This window comes from Tauraco erythrolophus, chromosome 16, assembly GCF_009769465.1.
Source record: "Tauraco erythrolophus isolate bTauEry1 chromosome 16, bTauEry1.pri, whole genome shotgun sequence".
NCBI classification, from domain to species: domain Eukaryota; kingdom Metazoa; phylum Chordata; class Aves; order Musophagiformes; family Musophagidae; genus Tauraco; species Tauraco erythrolophus.
The window spans coordinates 88,651-103,551 of NC_141480.1; the positions used below are offsets into that span (position 1 = coordinate 88,651).

Sequence of the window (14,901 nt, forward strand, 5' to 3'; positions counted from 1 at the left end):
ATAGCAATTTACAGTTAGCAATAAGTAGCTCCATTTCTTTCCATATCATAAAAAAAAAATGAGAAATTAATTCATTAACTTACCTTCCCACAAGGAGAAACTACTGGTACTGAAGGGCTATTTTTGAGAAAGCCAGCTGCAGGTCACAATAAAATAGAATGATTTATTAGTAGTATTCTTTTTATTATTAGTAATATTGTATAGCTCCGTGTAATTAAAATGTTAAGACCTACCCAGGAAAGCAATTTGACTGTTTTCAAATTAAGGCTGTATATTTTGCTAGCAGATATGCTACTGCTGAAATAACTCAATTTCTGCTCTACGAATGGTTAAAATAGGTGATCGAGTACCTATCAATCTATTTTGGCCTAAACAATAAGGCATGGGAATCAAACTAACTGCTCCTTGAGTAAAGCAGCTTAAGCAAAGCTACATTTAGAACAATGCCAGATCAGATCCAGAGATCCCACTGAAGCTGAGGTTCAAACAGAAGCTGCTGTAACGAAGAGGAACAGCAGTCAGGGCTGAAGGCTGCGTCTGGAAAAGTTTAGCAGAATAAAAAAGGGTCTTAGGAAGAAAGGTGAAATGGAAAAACACAATGGGAACCCACCCTCTGCAGCTTAAAGGTGTAGATTGTAATGAAAGAGTATCAAACACTGAAAGGGATAAAGGAAACACAGAACAAGTGCGAGCTGACAGTATAAACTGACATGGTGGGAAGTAAGGCCCTAGAATTGGAAATTATTCTGAGAACACTTCCCTTCTTTACCTGTTTTGCTTTGTGATTGAAAGCTGTTTAGTTAGAAAAGACCTTCCTAGGGGAAGCAGATGTATTTTCTTGTATCTAGCTCTTGAAACTCACTTTACCATTTTCACATTAGCCTATATAGAGGCAGAGAGATAAAATAAAAAGCTCTTATAAGGCAGGGGAATGAGAGAGGTGAGAGAGAAAAGTAAGATGAGTTCTGCCAGGTTATTTTTCAAATGCTTAGTGGGAGCTTGCAGCTCCTTTTCAAAAGGTTAAAGACACTACCAATTGAGAAGAAAGGAAGCTGTGAGCCAGGTTCAGATTCTGAGATGCTTTGGGAGAGAATGACCACAAGCAGCTCTATGCAGCCCGGATAGACAGGGGCTAAGTTTGGGAAAACACTGAGGTTGACAATCAGAAGATAAGATTACTTACCAGTAACCAGAGCCTGTAAGATGCATTGTCCACAGATGCTTCCATGCTATGCTTCACTCACATGCTGCGTAGTTTCACACTCCTTTTCCACCAAAGCAATACTTACACAAGATACAATTGATGCATGAGTAAGTCACTAGCATGTGTCAAAGACTTCAACCAATATCTCTTAACTGTAGAAGCTCAGAGAGCTCTCAAAGGGCTATCAGAAGTGAGGAGGAAGAGGGAAGTCGTATGTACATAGAAGCAATAATCTTAAAGAATATCCATGCCTGGGAACTTCTTCCATCTTGTTTGTATTGCAGGTAAATTACTGCTTGACATCTAACTCCTCTGCTCCAATTCTGATTCCACATCCTCAGGTTCTACAAGAGGCTGTCTCAGAATCTTTCAGAGGAACAACAAATGGATCACAACCTTTGACGTATTAAGTATTTAATTTTTCCCGTGTTTATGTTGCCAAGTTCAGTTGCTTCAGAGTACAGTTTATAAATAAAAAAAATATTAAGTGTTGTAAAATTAACCCTTGCAGACTGTTACATTTTTCATCAGTATCAAAGAAAAGGAAAGAGTTGTTGGGTTGAAATTACATGAAATCTTCAGACAGGGGACGTTATTGCTTCCTCTTCATTTGAGACTGAGAGAAAAAGATGAATGTGTCCTTTGTTGAAGGCTCTGTGAAACTGCTGAATGACAGTGCGGAGTATGCCTTTGCATGGTTGAGCACACACCAAGCTTCAGTATTGTGAAAGCAATCCAAATTCACTTGGGCAGATCAACAGCCATATAATCCTGAATTCCTGCTTCCACTTGTCTGTAGTTCCACAGGACATTGGCTAAAAGACAGCCAGAACTTAAAGCCAGTATTAAAAAATGGTGCATGCCCACTGTCTTGTGCAGTTCCATTCAGTAACAGCAACACAGCATTCAGTAGAACAAATGTCATGACTGCAGCAAACTAAATTTTAAGACATGCAACTGAAGTTTTTATTTTCCCTCTGCTCAAAAAATTTCTAATTTATGTCTCCTTTACTCTGCTTACATTCCAGGTAACATACCAGCTGCCCCTTAAAATTTGTAACTAGAAAATACTGTGATAAAAACTACCGACTGTACATCTTAAAACAATTTTATAATCACTTCGGCTGGCTACTTTTGCTATAAGCTCTATATGAAGTATGATAGAACTAGTGGGTTCTGGTGGGTACTGGAAGGTGAGTGCTTGTACTGGCCCTTCACACAAACCCTGTTAAAACAGAATCCTAACACATGCACTTGAGAGTGCCCTAACCATACACGTACAAATGTGTATGTGACAGGCCCCAGATGAGCTGTCGCTGCTCAGGAAAGACAGCACAGTCATCACTACTGGAAATCTCAGTGCTTACCACTAATAAGAAATGCAGCAACAGGAACGTTTCAGAAATAAATAATGAACACCATTATCTCACCACAGAAATGCATGGTGAACAAACTTTATAACCCTGCACGTAGCTTGGATCATCTTCCCTCAGAAATGGGGTAGCAGAACAAAAAGCAGGCACAAGAAAGTCAACAAGAACCGTGAGCAGGTTCTATGCAAAGATTCTCGTCCAAAACCCTTCATCTTGGAAAACAGATGCATTGGGAGAGTGAAATAGCACATAAAAGGACTATGATGTGATAAAAATGGTCAAAGGGGTAAACAGAGGACAAACACTTCTTGGGGGAAAAAAAGCTCTGAAGCCCAGTTAAATAACTAAGCTAACGAAGGTACATACTTTCAAACACAGCATAATTAAATCTTGCAACTCTGTCAAAGGATGTAGTAAAAGCTCTAAATACAATTACTTCCAGCATCAACATCATAGACTTGCAGTGAGCTTCAGAGCCTAATTACCAGTACCATAAAATATCCCTGACCATATAAAGCTAAGCATATTTGAAAGAAAACAAAGCCAAAACAAACCCCTGCAGTTGTCTTGGTTTTATATATATACATATATAAAATGTAATACATAATACATGTAATGTATAATATATACATCCACAAATACATGAATGTTATATATGATCTATATATATTTCTGTATCTGATTAGTATTAATAAATAAAAACCTGCATGTTTGCAGATACACAATACATGAAAATTCTATTTCAGAAATTCTGAAATTGCTGTACAGTAACAGCTATATTTTAACCAGTTGAACAGAATTCTAAGAGCTGACAATTACAGCTTTTAATCAACTGAAGACCTTCTCGTAGTGGAAAATAAGCAAGAATCGATAAGTGAATTCTGAATCTACATAAATGCTAATTTGTGCTCTGTATAAAAAAAAATTACCTACTTGGAAAAACTTGCCAAAAGAAGGGGTAGTCTCTATCTCTTGAAGCATACAATCCAGATAAAGGATAAAAGTTTTCAAATATAATTTACTGGAACTGATTTGCCAGATCAATTTACGAATTCTTTCTGTCCTCATCTGGTCAAAAATCTGGATTGCTACATATTTCTTAATATTAATGTGAAATTTTTGTGCAAATCATTCCTCTGATTTTGGCTGAATATTGCCTTAGGTTGACTGTATGATTAACAAAAGAGGAAATTCGAGAGACAGAAACAACGTCTGAGAGATTGAAACCAAACAAAGGTTCAGCATGAGATGCAGAACTCTGGTGTGGATCACTGCATTGAAAGTGACTGAAGCTCTTGCATTATACATCGCAAAGTCTTTGTCTTTTTGATCTTTATCTAATTCTAATTGCTGATATACACAGCATACGGTTCATGGGTCTGGGATAATCGTTTTCACCTGTAGCAGACTGAATTAGCCCATATTCACAGGATAGCTGCAAGGGTATGAAGGCAGCAAAAGCCCAGGAGTGAACTACTTGCACCCAGTAACCAACCTGAGAAGCTGCCAGCATGCCACATGCCAGCGAACCAAACTGCTGCTGCTGTCACAACCTCCAAGATCAGAAACCAAGGAACCTTCACCACCCCATCCACATCTCCAGTGGAGAGGGCAGCTCTGAACTCCAGCCTGTTACAAAAATAGTAAGAGGTGGGGAGCACAGCACAAGAGTTGTTTATGACACAACAGATCCTCTACCAGACTATCTCTGGGAATCAAGGATCTGCAGATAGCTTGGTATGCTCCCAGCACGTATGTGGGACCCCAGGCATAAAACACTCAAGCCTTCTGGTCAGATACAGGGCAAGAAATTAACAGGTAGCCTACACTACCAGAGGCAGAAGCTGAGACAAACTCAAAGCAGGAAGATCAGTGTACAAGTCTGAAAGAAACTGCCTAGTCTCTTACAGTAAATGACTTTTATTTTTAAAAAAAATGAAATAACCGTGAACATATTAACAGGCCTGCGAGTGGCACTACAGTACAGCTGGAGATAAGGTAGATACATTTCCCCATGTACCCAGAAAATGAAATCCATTGCATCAATGCTGACATTAGTAAATTCTGAATACAGTTCTATCAAGCAGGAACATTTTACTTAAAATAGTTCTGGACAAAGTTGACACTGAAAGTTAACTTTTCCTTCACTTTGGAAAGGATAGATGTTTTTAGCTAGCACTGGTAGTGGGTGAACTATTGCCTGCAGTCACCAGTGCAGGAAGAGATGTACAACATCTCCACATGAGAACAGAGTTTATACTCCTTTTTACTTCTCATTCTGAGGAAGCAGGGTGGCGTAGGGAGAGGGAGGAAGATGAATGAGGAATACGGGCAAGGGAGGTGGGGTGTCAATTTCTATTCACTCTCCTTTGGCTGTTTTTGTGCTATTTTGGACTGCTTTCTAGAAATCACTCCTTGATTTTATTGAAAGGAAGACTAAACGTAACGCGCCTTTCCTTGAAAATCCAGGAACAGTTGTGGTACTTCAAAAATACTAAAAATATCTACTTTCATGAAATATTAACTGTTTCACTACAAACCTAGTTTTTCACTAAATACACAATTCTCCTATTTCTGGAGTCTCCTGGGGAAAAAAAGTGGGTTCTCCCTTTATTTCTGAAACTCTACAGTGTATAGAGAAACGGCTACAAGAAGGGGAGTGCAGAGAATAGCTTTATTCTTTTCCTTGGCCTGTATCTCACATGGGAAGTTTGCTTAAATTTCTGCAGCTGGGCTACTGTTGGTCACACTCTTTCAGCAGCTATCAACTAGGTCTGCAGTAGGACAACCCACCTCCAGCACATCCCTTCTAACTTTGTTGAGACTAACTAGGCATGAGGAAAAAAAACATCCACACTCTTTATACCATTTCTAATCATAATATGCAGGAACACCAAGTGGTTTCCATGTTCTTCCACTTTGCAAAAAGGCCACAGGAAAGGGACATGGCACCTTTCGTTAGAATCTGGAATTCTGCTTGTAACAGTGCGACCTTCCATTAGACCGTCAGTGTTGAGGCAGCGTAGAAAACAGTGGCTGAAGAGTGTGTGCAGTACTGACCACACCAGATCTTAGTGAGAAGCCTCTGCTCCTGCAGAGGCAGTCATGTGCAGTCCCTGTATATACTGTGAGCAAAAGGCTTACTTCACAGGGCATTTGGAATTAGCAGTTCCTACGATCTAGCTAGTTTGGATTCATGAGCTTTCAGTGTGCCAACAGCATCTTTCACTGCATGGTAGATAATGTTCTTCACCTGTAACAGAAAAAAAGATAAATGAACTTCTACAGGATAACAAGGAGAGTCTTATATACCTGTGCAATCAACTTTGACAGCTATTTGTAATGGTTGCCAAGTATATACAAGGTATGTACTATCACTGCTTCAAGATATCAACAGCACAAATTTTAACTGTCATGGTTCGATGACAAGTATTTTAGACATCTGCACTGATTTATTAACTCATTTTCTGGTCATCCAGCAAGATATATTTACTTATGTTGTTTTAAGATAAAAGTCTCCCTTTTGTGAGAGCTATGAGGAAGTACGCTATCAAGTCACGCATGTAAGTTTATTTTGAAAAAGTCCTTGTGATCCGAGTCACTTACAGATTCACATGAATCGAACCCCAAAGGAGCAAGAAAATCATATGGTTTAATCCTATGTAAATTGAGACAATGCAACAAATCATCCTCTTGTATTTGTACGGAGGCAAGAAATACTTCTAACTTGTGCATCTTCCAGAAAGGCATGAAAGATCAGAGATGAAAAAGCCACATGTACTCACAGCAATCTGTTCCATGTTTAGCTATTTAACAGTCAAAGCTCTATCTCATTTCTGATTATTCTGATCTAAGTTTATTTGAATTCAGTTTCACTTCTAGCTTAATTGCACTTGCTCAACTCACTGTCAAGCACCATATTTTTTTCCTGATGTACATATGATCTCAGTCTTTGGTATCATTTATGTGACAGTTATTGTGTCTGTGTATTTTTTATATTTATATTTTTATATATATATATGTTTATATTAAAATACTATAAAAACATACATGAAAAATGACAAAGAAAAATGGTAAAGTTTGGCTGTAAGACACAAATACAACCAGTATTTCTTTTCACAGGAGTATTGAGTTTCACTTTGCCAGCAGTTACTTTTTTTTTTTTTAAACTGTACCAGTTAACTGTAAACTGTAACTTTAAACCAGTTAACTTTTTAAACTGTACCAGTTTTAACACTGTACCAGCTGAAGAGGTACAGTGTTAGAAACTGGATCCCCACAATGAGAGTTAATCCTACTTCTGCTTTCCTTTAAAATCCTGTGCAAATCCATATAGAAATTTACAGCAATTTTTCACTGAATTGTTTGAGAGAATTAACATAAGTTACGACATTCTTGCGAGACCGACTGGAGAATGGCTATATATCAAGAACTCACTTTTACAAGCACAGCCATTCTGCACATCTCCACCATCCTTCATTTCACATGCATGAGATTACCAATACATAAAAAGTGCTGCAAACTAATAAAAAATTTGCAAACTAAACAGATACTACCTCTTCAGAAGCATACCTAGGTGAAATCAAAAAAGGTCTCCTGTGGTCTGCTGTCTATAGAACTTACTGTCTCATATGCGATAATACTACTTCAGCACATAGTATGTTCTGTTCATAACTATTAGTTTAAGCAGTCACATTTCTTCAAACCAAAGCACATTATATTTTCCTGTTTGGGACTAATTTAGAATTACAGAATCATTTAGGTTGGAAAAGAGCTTTAAGATCAAGTTCAACTGTAAACCTAACTCTGCCAAGTCCATCACTAAACCATATCACTGATTCAAATCAGCAAGCCTTCACTTTCAGAGCATTTTTTCTTTAGGCAATAAAGAAACAAATACAAGTGTCCTTGGTCAAATAAACATCTATCTTCAGATATATAGCTGCTTTTTCCTTTTTGATTTTTTTTTTTTTCCTGCTGTGCTTCACTGTCATTCAGCATTCAGCCATTTAAAAGCTTATTAATACTGACACATGCACTAGTCCAATAGCGGGAGAGTTTATTACTAATTTTTGTTTACATAATAATGTAGACATAGATGGATTAATTACTTCTTAAGTATCTATTAAATGAGAACCTCTGAAGTTGCGGAAAGTTGTTATTTTTTTCTTAAATAATTAGCCACACATTTCTTGTACTGAACGAAGCTGGCAAAGCATGGGATATACCTTAGCGACTACAGTCAAAGAACAGTTACCTGCAGTTTATCCTCATGGTTTGTATGAGTATTAGACAGGTGCCTGAACTCCTGGGTCAGTCGGAAGCAGTGCTTCACATGTTCTGGAGATACAAAATCCTCTGCCACTTTAATGCAGCTGTACAAATTATGGACCTAAAAATACCCATATCAAATGACAGATACATCAAAATTGAGTGAACCATACAAAACCCAAAAAACCCTACCACCACATATGTTAGGTTCTTCCACATTTACTTATCAGAAACAGGAACGAAATCCTATTTGATCTCAAACAGAATTGTGTCTAATGGTAAAAACAGAACAAAATATACGACATCTCACACATTCCCTATTCTCCAGCACACACTAGTGTTCCCTAAAGCAAGTTCTCTACTGTTCTCCAGACTTTTTTAGAATTCTCTTCCCTTAGCTGAAGTTTCACTACATCGAAATGTTTTCTCACCATTCACCCTAATTTTATTTTTCTTAATTCCAGTACTGAACACATCATTCAGGTATTTATATAATTTTTACTAAAATCCAAGATCCAATTCAAATAGTTCCTGTAAGAACTGCTTACATAGAAAACGCAACCTAAGCCAGCAATATTAACTAACATTTTTTTTTGAAGTCACAGTTCTGTTGTGCCTCAAATTCAGTTCCATTTGTCAATATGGCCTAGAGTTGGCACACTTACCTGATGGGGAGCACCTGCAGGAATGAACACAGCATCTCCAAGGAACTGCACTATGGCCCAGCCTTGTACACCATACTCATCATAGAGTCGCTTACGTAAGGTCTGGTCCAAGTACCAACTTTGGTCATGAATGGGGTCATGATCTGGGGGATTCTCTTGGCCTTGTTCTTCTCCAACCTAGGGCCAAGATACAGGGTGGGGGGGAAACCATGACACAGCACCTTCATATTGCTGGCTCACAAAAAGCTCTCTACTAAAAAATACAACAAACACTATTTCAAAGTAGGACATTACTTTTATTTGGCTCATTTAGATCTTAACTAGTAACGTGCATTAGTATGAAAATTCTAGACCAGGTTGAAAATCTGGGAACATAATAACTATTAATGTCCTCAAAGGTAGCATTAGAATACTTATGCACTTGATGTTGACAGCAATTTATATCATTTAGCTGTTGTAAGCAAGCTAGTCAAGGAATCCTGTAGGCTCAAGCCTCCTTTGTAACCAACATACCTTCCGAAGAAGTTCCCGTATCTTTTCAGCATCCTTGGCAGCATAGATGTGCCACAATGCTCCAGGCTTCTCTCTTCCTTCGTGGATTCGCTGCTTTGTTACATCATCAGCATCTCCCTCGTCAATTGTTTTCAGAACCTCTGAAAGGGGAATCCACATAAAAGCGATATGATTACAAAGCTGACTTTTGACATATAGAAGAGGAAGGAGCATTTTGAGCCCCTAAATCCAGTCACAGTGCTACTGCAACTGCTGCATCATACAGTGCCCTTTCTAAGCACATCAAGCTTAATCTTAACAAAATTCAGGAACGTGTCAATTGAATGCTAATAACAAAGCTCAGTTATGAATTCAAACTGAACTGACTACAATCATTCAAATACAAGGACAAGAAAGAGTAACTTACCACCCTTTCTCCTCCTTTCTTCAGGGAGGTATTTAATTTCTAGCAGAACTCTGCTGCTTCCACAGTTGGGAACCAGTGAAGCACTACTGCACTTTTAAATATGTGCTGCGCTTTTAAATACAAGTAGCAAACTGCCTAGTATATTTGGGTTATATCTCATAGATATGACAAGCTTAAACAATAAATGGTACAATCTTATTTCTCACACATACAATTGATTTTTTAAGGACAGAAAACAGCTTTCCTCAAACGTTACCATCATCATGGGTCCCTTCCCCAATGGGAATCCCAACATACACCATGACATTAACAGCATCAGAAACATCCAAGTGCAGGTTTGTGGTACCAACTCGTCTGTCTTCTGCAGTAATTAAGCCTATAATAGAGTGTAAAAAAAAATAAAATTCTATTTAAGCTCTTAAAGAAATAACCTGCCTGAAAGATCTTTCTAGAATGCTAACTGTACACAGCAATGAGCACAGAAACCACTGTCAAAGGGTTTTATTTTTATTTCACAGAAACTAGAAGTAGCAAATATAGTTCACTCAACTCATGAGAAAACAAGCATTTAAAAACAAAGCCTGAACTTTTACTTTACAATTTTGCCTCTCTGAGGGCCATTTATACAGTCTGTAGCACAGAACTTAGCTTTCATAATACAAAGTTAGTAGGCATTCTTTAGCACAGTTTTCCTTTGCTTGGAGGTACAAGAGAAAACCCGACTGCTCTAAATGGCATTTGCATCATACTGTGTGCAACAAGTCATTAGGCTGTTACAAGTATAAGCCTCCAGCAGTTCATTATTTCCTCATACTCAGCTGTAAAATCCATGTGATCAGTTGAATTCACAGCAGTTTTGTCCAACTCATCATTAACAATTCAGATTACAATCAAGGAAAAACACCTGCAGACTCTCAAGTGCTTATACCTTTATACACTGGATGATCTTAGCCCTCTCAAGTGGCTATGAGTAATGGAGAAAGATTTCAAATGTTTTTCACCTTCTTATATAACACATTATCCTCTCTTCCTCTGACCCTTCAATAGCACTCTCTCTCCCTACTTTTGCTTTACCATCTCTTCTAGCAAGTAACATGCACAAAAAAATTAAAAGACTAAAAAAATCTTTGTATCAGCAAACACTAACGTAAGTATGACCCACAAGACTACTGGTTATGTTTTAGGATCACCATCACATTTATCTCTTTTCTACTCAAAATAGAAGCTTCTGAGGACAGGAACTCAACTCACTGTACAGTACCTATCATAACAGAAAAGAAACAGTAGCTAATTTAGAACGTTTGTAACATGAACTTTTAAGAAAGCACAACTGAAAGGCAAACATGGATAAAAATAATATATAGGTTCAAAAAACAAGCCAGACAAATTCATAAAAGATAGGTTAATTATTGACCGCAAGTAAGGGCCCTTACAACCTCCATCCCAAAACTGTGCTTCGCTAGATGCAGCAGGATATAATTTAAGAAGCGTCATTCTTTCCTTAATTATTTGACAGTCGTCCAAGTCACACAGAGTATGCTGTGAAATACAAATACAACATCAACAGCACGTCTTATGTTAATTCAAATATTATCCTGGTTTTGACTGGGACAGAGTTAGTTCTTTTTAGCAGCTAGAAGAGCTCTGTGTTTTGGTTTTAGTCTGGGGCTAGTTATGAGAACACTGACAGCGCACTGATGTTTATAGTTGGCACTGAGGTCTCAAGGACTATTCAGCTTCTCATGTTTTGCCAGCGTGCAGGAGCACAACAGGATGAGGGGGGAGCACAGCCAGGACAAAGGGTCCTCAACTCCTTTTATGATTTAAACTTAGATTTAAGATTGTGGGCCAAACTGATCAAAGGAGCATTCTGTATCATGCAGCATCATGCCCAGTATATAGACGAGGGTTGACCAGGAAGAAGGGTTCTTGCACATCTGGGAGCTCTCACTATCAGACTGCTCTCGCTCTCATTGTCTTTTTCAGGCCTGTCGCTCATCCAGGATTACGGTGTCAGGACTTACCTGTTTCAGAATAGTTTACTAGGACCAGGCAGGCATTGGTCACTGGGTGATGAGCAATTACACTGTGCATCACTTGTTTGTATATATTAGTATCATTATACATATATATTCATATATTATCATTATTATCTTTATTTTATTATTATTAAATTGTTCTTATCTCAAACCATGAGTCGTCTTCCCTTTTCCCCTTTAATTCTCTTCCCCATTCCCCAGGGGTGGGGGAGGTTGCATAAGTGGCTGTGCAGCATTTAGTTGCCAGCTGGGCTAAATCACAACAGGTATTTAAATGTAAAAATTAGTCAATATTTAAGGGTCCTTTACACATAAAATCTGTTGAAGGGATTAAGACATCTTCACGGTTAACTTCTGTAAACAGTCCTTTTATTTAGGTAACTGAATATCACTTTAATAATCAAGCTTCAGTCACGATTTTTCTATCTTAATGCTTTAAAATGCTAAGCACCTGGAAGACTTTACCTCAGTATTGAGAACTTTTTTCCACCACATACTCAGAAAATAAAGCCATATATTTACAACCAAAATACGTTTAATACACCAGCAAAGTTACTCATATTCACTATAGTCAGAATTACTGGTTTTATATCTAGGTCCACCCTTTAGTTTGTTTGTAAAGCAGCTAAGAGCAAAAAGATAAAAAACTGGTTTTGAAGACAGACCTAGCTAAATATTTTTTTTTAACTTGAAAATAAACAAAGTCTAATACTTTCTCTCTTTGGACCAAGATCTATACATCTAAGAAGGATGAAAGTAGAGGGTTACATTCTGTGCTAAATACACTGTCAACACTCTCTCTACAAACGAAAAGAAAACTTTGATATTTAAGATAAATCTAACAAAATTAATTCATTCCTTCCATTGCTAACAACTAGCAATGCACAAAGAAGTTTGCTGTCACTGATTACCTTGCTTCTTGCTGCACTCACTCTCTCTATATATTGCTTGATTACATTATAAGCTTTCTGGAGTACAGCCCTCTTCACTCAACTTACATGTCAAATAATACATAAACCAAAACACTGAACACCATTAAATACTGAATAAGCTCAATTTGCCCAAGTTCACAAACACCTATTTCTCAAATGCCTATTTTTTTAAACTTGAACCCTGTATCAGTGTTAGGCTTATTATATGTATTAAATAATAATTGTTTGCAAACTTAACTTATATGTGCATCTCTTGGAAGCCACAAGGCAAAAAAGGGCATATGTGACAGAGAGAGGCCTGGCATAGGAAATAGATCGCAGGACCAATTGAAAAAAGGTGACAGGGTGCTCTAGGATAAGCACTGAGTTTTCATTAATGCCACAGCCTTGCATATGCCCTAAGTTTAATAGAGAGTCGCAAAAATCAACATCTGCAGAACTGTTCTCACATACCATAGGCATTGTACATTTTGGGACCCAAGTCAGGACGGACAAAGTAGCTTGGTAGTCTAGAAGCCAAATTCAGCCTGCCATCCCTCTTGGTATATTCAGGAAGAGGAAGATTTTCCATCAAGTCCTCAAACCTAGAGAGCAAAAAGAGAACAAAGGCATGTTTTCCTCCTGTAGTGCCTACAGCAGTCCTGTAGACATTGATACTAAGGTTTACTTACCTTGTAGGCATCATATCTCTAAAGTCCTCCCCTGGAGGCCAATCCTTTAACTTTAGTACCATTGGCTGACCATCATCTGATCTGAGTCGTTCTGCAAGAAACAAATTAAGATTTCTTCATGTAGTATCTTTTTCCCACAGCTCATTACCTTGTTTAAGCTGCAAGTCTTTTGTACCAAGACTCTTACGTTGCACAGCAAACGGGATCCTGGTTTTTCTTCGGGCATCCAAGCATTACCATAGCACGATGAAACAAGATAGATATATATATATATCTCACTACCGACAGAAGTTTGACAGATCTTGCACAGCTGCTAAGTTTTAGAATAGTTTTTATTCAGCTTTGAAAACAAGCCTTTCCAAAGCATTCTGCCTTACTACTTTTACCAAAGCCTAAAGGAGTTTCATCTTTCATTTCAAGAGGAGTGGTGCTTCTATAAAAATTAAAGTAATTAGTTCATGCTCTGAAATCAATCCTAAACTCAGTACAAAGCAAGAAACTATGGTACACCACACCCAAAGAAGCTAAATCTCAGGTGGTTACTGAGGAAGACAGTCTTTAGTTTTTTAAATTCTTCTTTGTTGGAGGCACTCAAATTAGCAGGATGCCCGATTCAAACATTTGTTCTTCACTTCAAGAGTTGTATGCAAGTCCTGACTGGTAACAGAGAAAGCTGGTAGCACTGGAAGATGACATTACGTATGCAACAGTGGATGTATGATGTGACAGCACTGATTGCATCAACTGCTGTTTTGCCTCAGATGTTACAATGGCTAAGAGAGCATATCTAGAAGTAGCACATGCAGCAGCTTAGAAGACTCAGCATAACAGTTAGAGCAACAAAGTTCACTCTTCTACCAGATTCTTCACAACGCTACATGAAGCCATCAGTTGGAAAACAGGATGTGCTGCAGTCTGACACCTTCACATTCCCTTTTCCCCAGAAAGTAACACCCTTTACCACTTCCTACCTTACCAAGGATTGCCAGTCAAACAAAAATCAACTGATCTTACCCAGACGTAGCAGAACTGCTGGCAGCACCAAAAGAGAGAGCGTATCTAAGGTAGGACTTGGAGACCTGTGAATCACATCTGCGTTATGTTTCAACAGGCTACAGAAGACAGCCTTAGTTCCCAATATAAAAAAATTATTTTACTGAAATCGAATTAAGATCTGCAGAAACATAAACCAAAGTGACTGATTTAAAGAAAATGATTTTTGATGAGCTACAGATTTCAGAGAGGCAAGTGAACTAAAAAGCTCAAGGACTTGAATTTAAAGATGTTTCAGTACTTTCCATATTCAAGATTTCAAACTCAAGGATCTTTGTTCCAAACAGGGAGAAGAACTTGTAGGAACGTTATTCAGAAAGGACAAAGTGAAGAGCTACCTGGAGGAAAACATATGGATCTGAGAGATCACATAAAATTAGACAAAACCCAGAAAACATCTGCAGCAAAGAAAAGCAAGTCTAAGAAGGGTCAAAATAAAAAAATTAGACCTGTCAAAAGTCCACTTAGAACTCAAAGATATTAAAAGCAAGCAGCACAAGATTAAAATTAACTAAAATAAAGTGTCACATAGAATAATTAAGGGATTATCTCAATATCACCTCCAAATTCAGTGGCTGTTCTGTGTCTCTTCAATAACTTAATGCTTAATAAGCACACATAACTTCGTGTGTAGGGCAGGGCCGTGGGACACACAGACAGACCAGCCACATATTTGAGAAATCTAAAATTCATGTAATGCAGAGAAGTCAGAGTCATCATATAATTTGCAAACAGCTTTCAGATGAGTTATTGTGTGAAGTCTTTGGACTGGTA

General features: G+C 37.9%; 1 protein-coding gene across 5 annotated transcripts in view; it reads right to left on the reverse strand.

Moving 5' to 3' along the window:
* Positions 1 to 88: 88 nt before the first annotated feature.
* The window catches only part of KDM3B (lysine demethylase 3B), a 73,840-nt gene continuing 59,027 nt past the window's right edge, over positions 89 to 14,901 (reverse strand). For 3 of the 5 annotated variants that reach the window (XR_015222618.1, XR_015222615.1, XR_015222616.1), the window contains 8 exons: positions 13,075 to 13,165; positions 12,857 to 12,987; positions 9,689 to 9,808; positions 9,027 to 9,166; positions 8,514 to 8,690; positions 7,835 to 7,969; positions 1,184 to 5,830; positions 89 to 136 (listed from right to left, as the gene is read on the reverse strand). Coding sequence is in view for 1 of the 5 variants with exons in the window: in XM_086621757.1 (XP_086477883.1) it covers positions 5,750 to 5,830; positions 7,835 to 7,969; positions 8,514 to 8,690; positions 9,027 to 9,166; positions 9,689 to 9,808; positions 12,857 to 12,987; positions 13,075 to 13,165 (875 nt within the window). In the remaining 4 variants the exon portion in view is untranslated. Of the gene's footprint in view, positions 137 to 1,166; positions 5,831 to 7,834; positions 7,970 to 8,513; positions 8,691 to 9,026; positions 9,167 to 9,688; positions 9,809 to 12,856; positions 12,988 to 13,074; positions 13,166 to 14,901 lie in introns of those variants that run through there. The other 2 variants (XR_015222617.1, XM_086621757.1) reach the window with 2 other exon arrangements.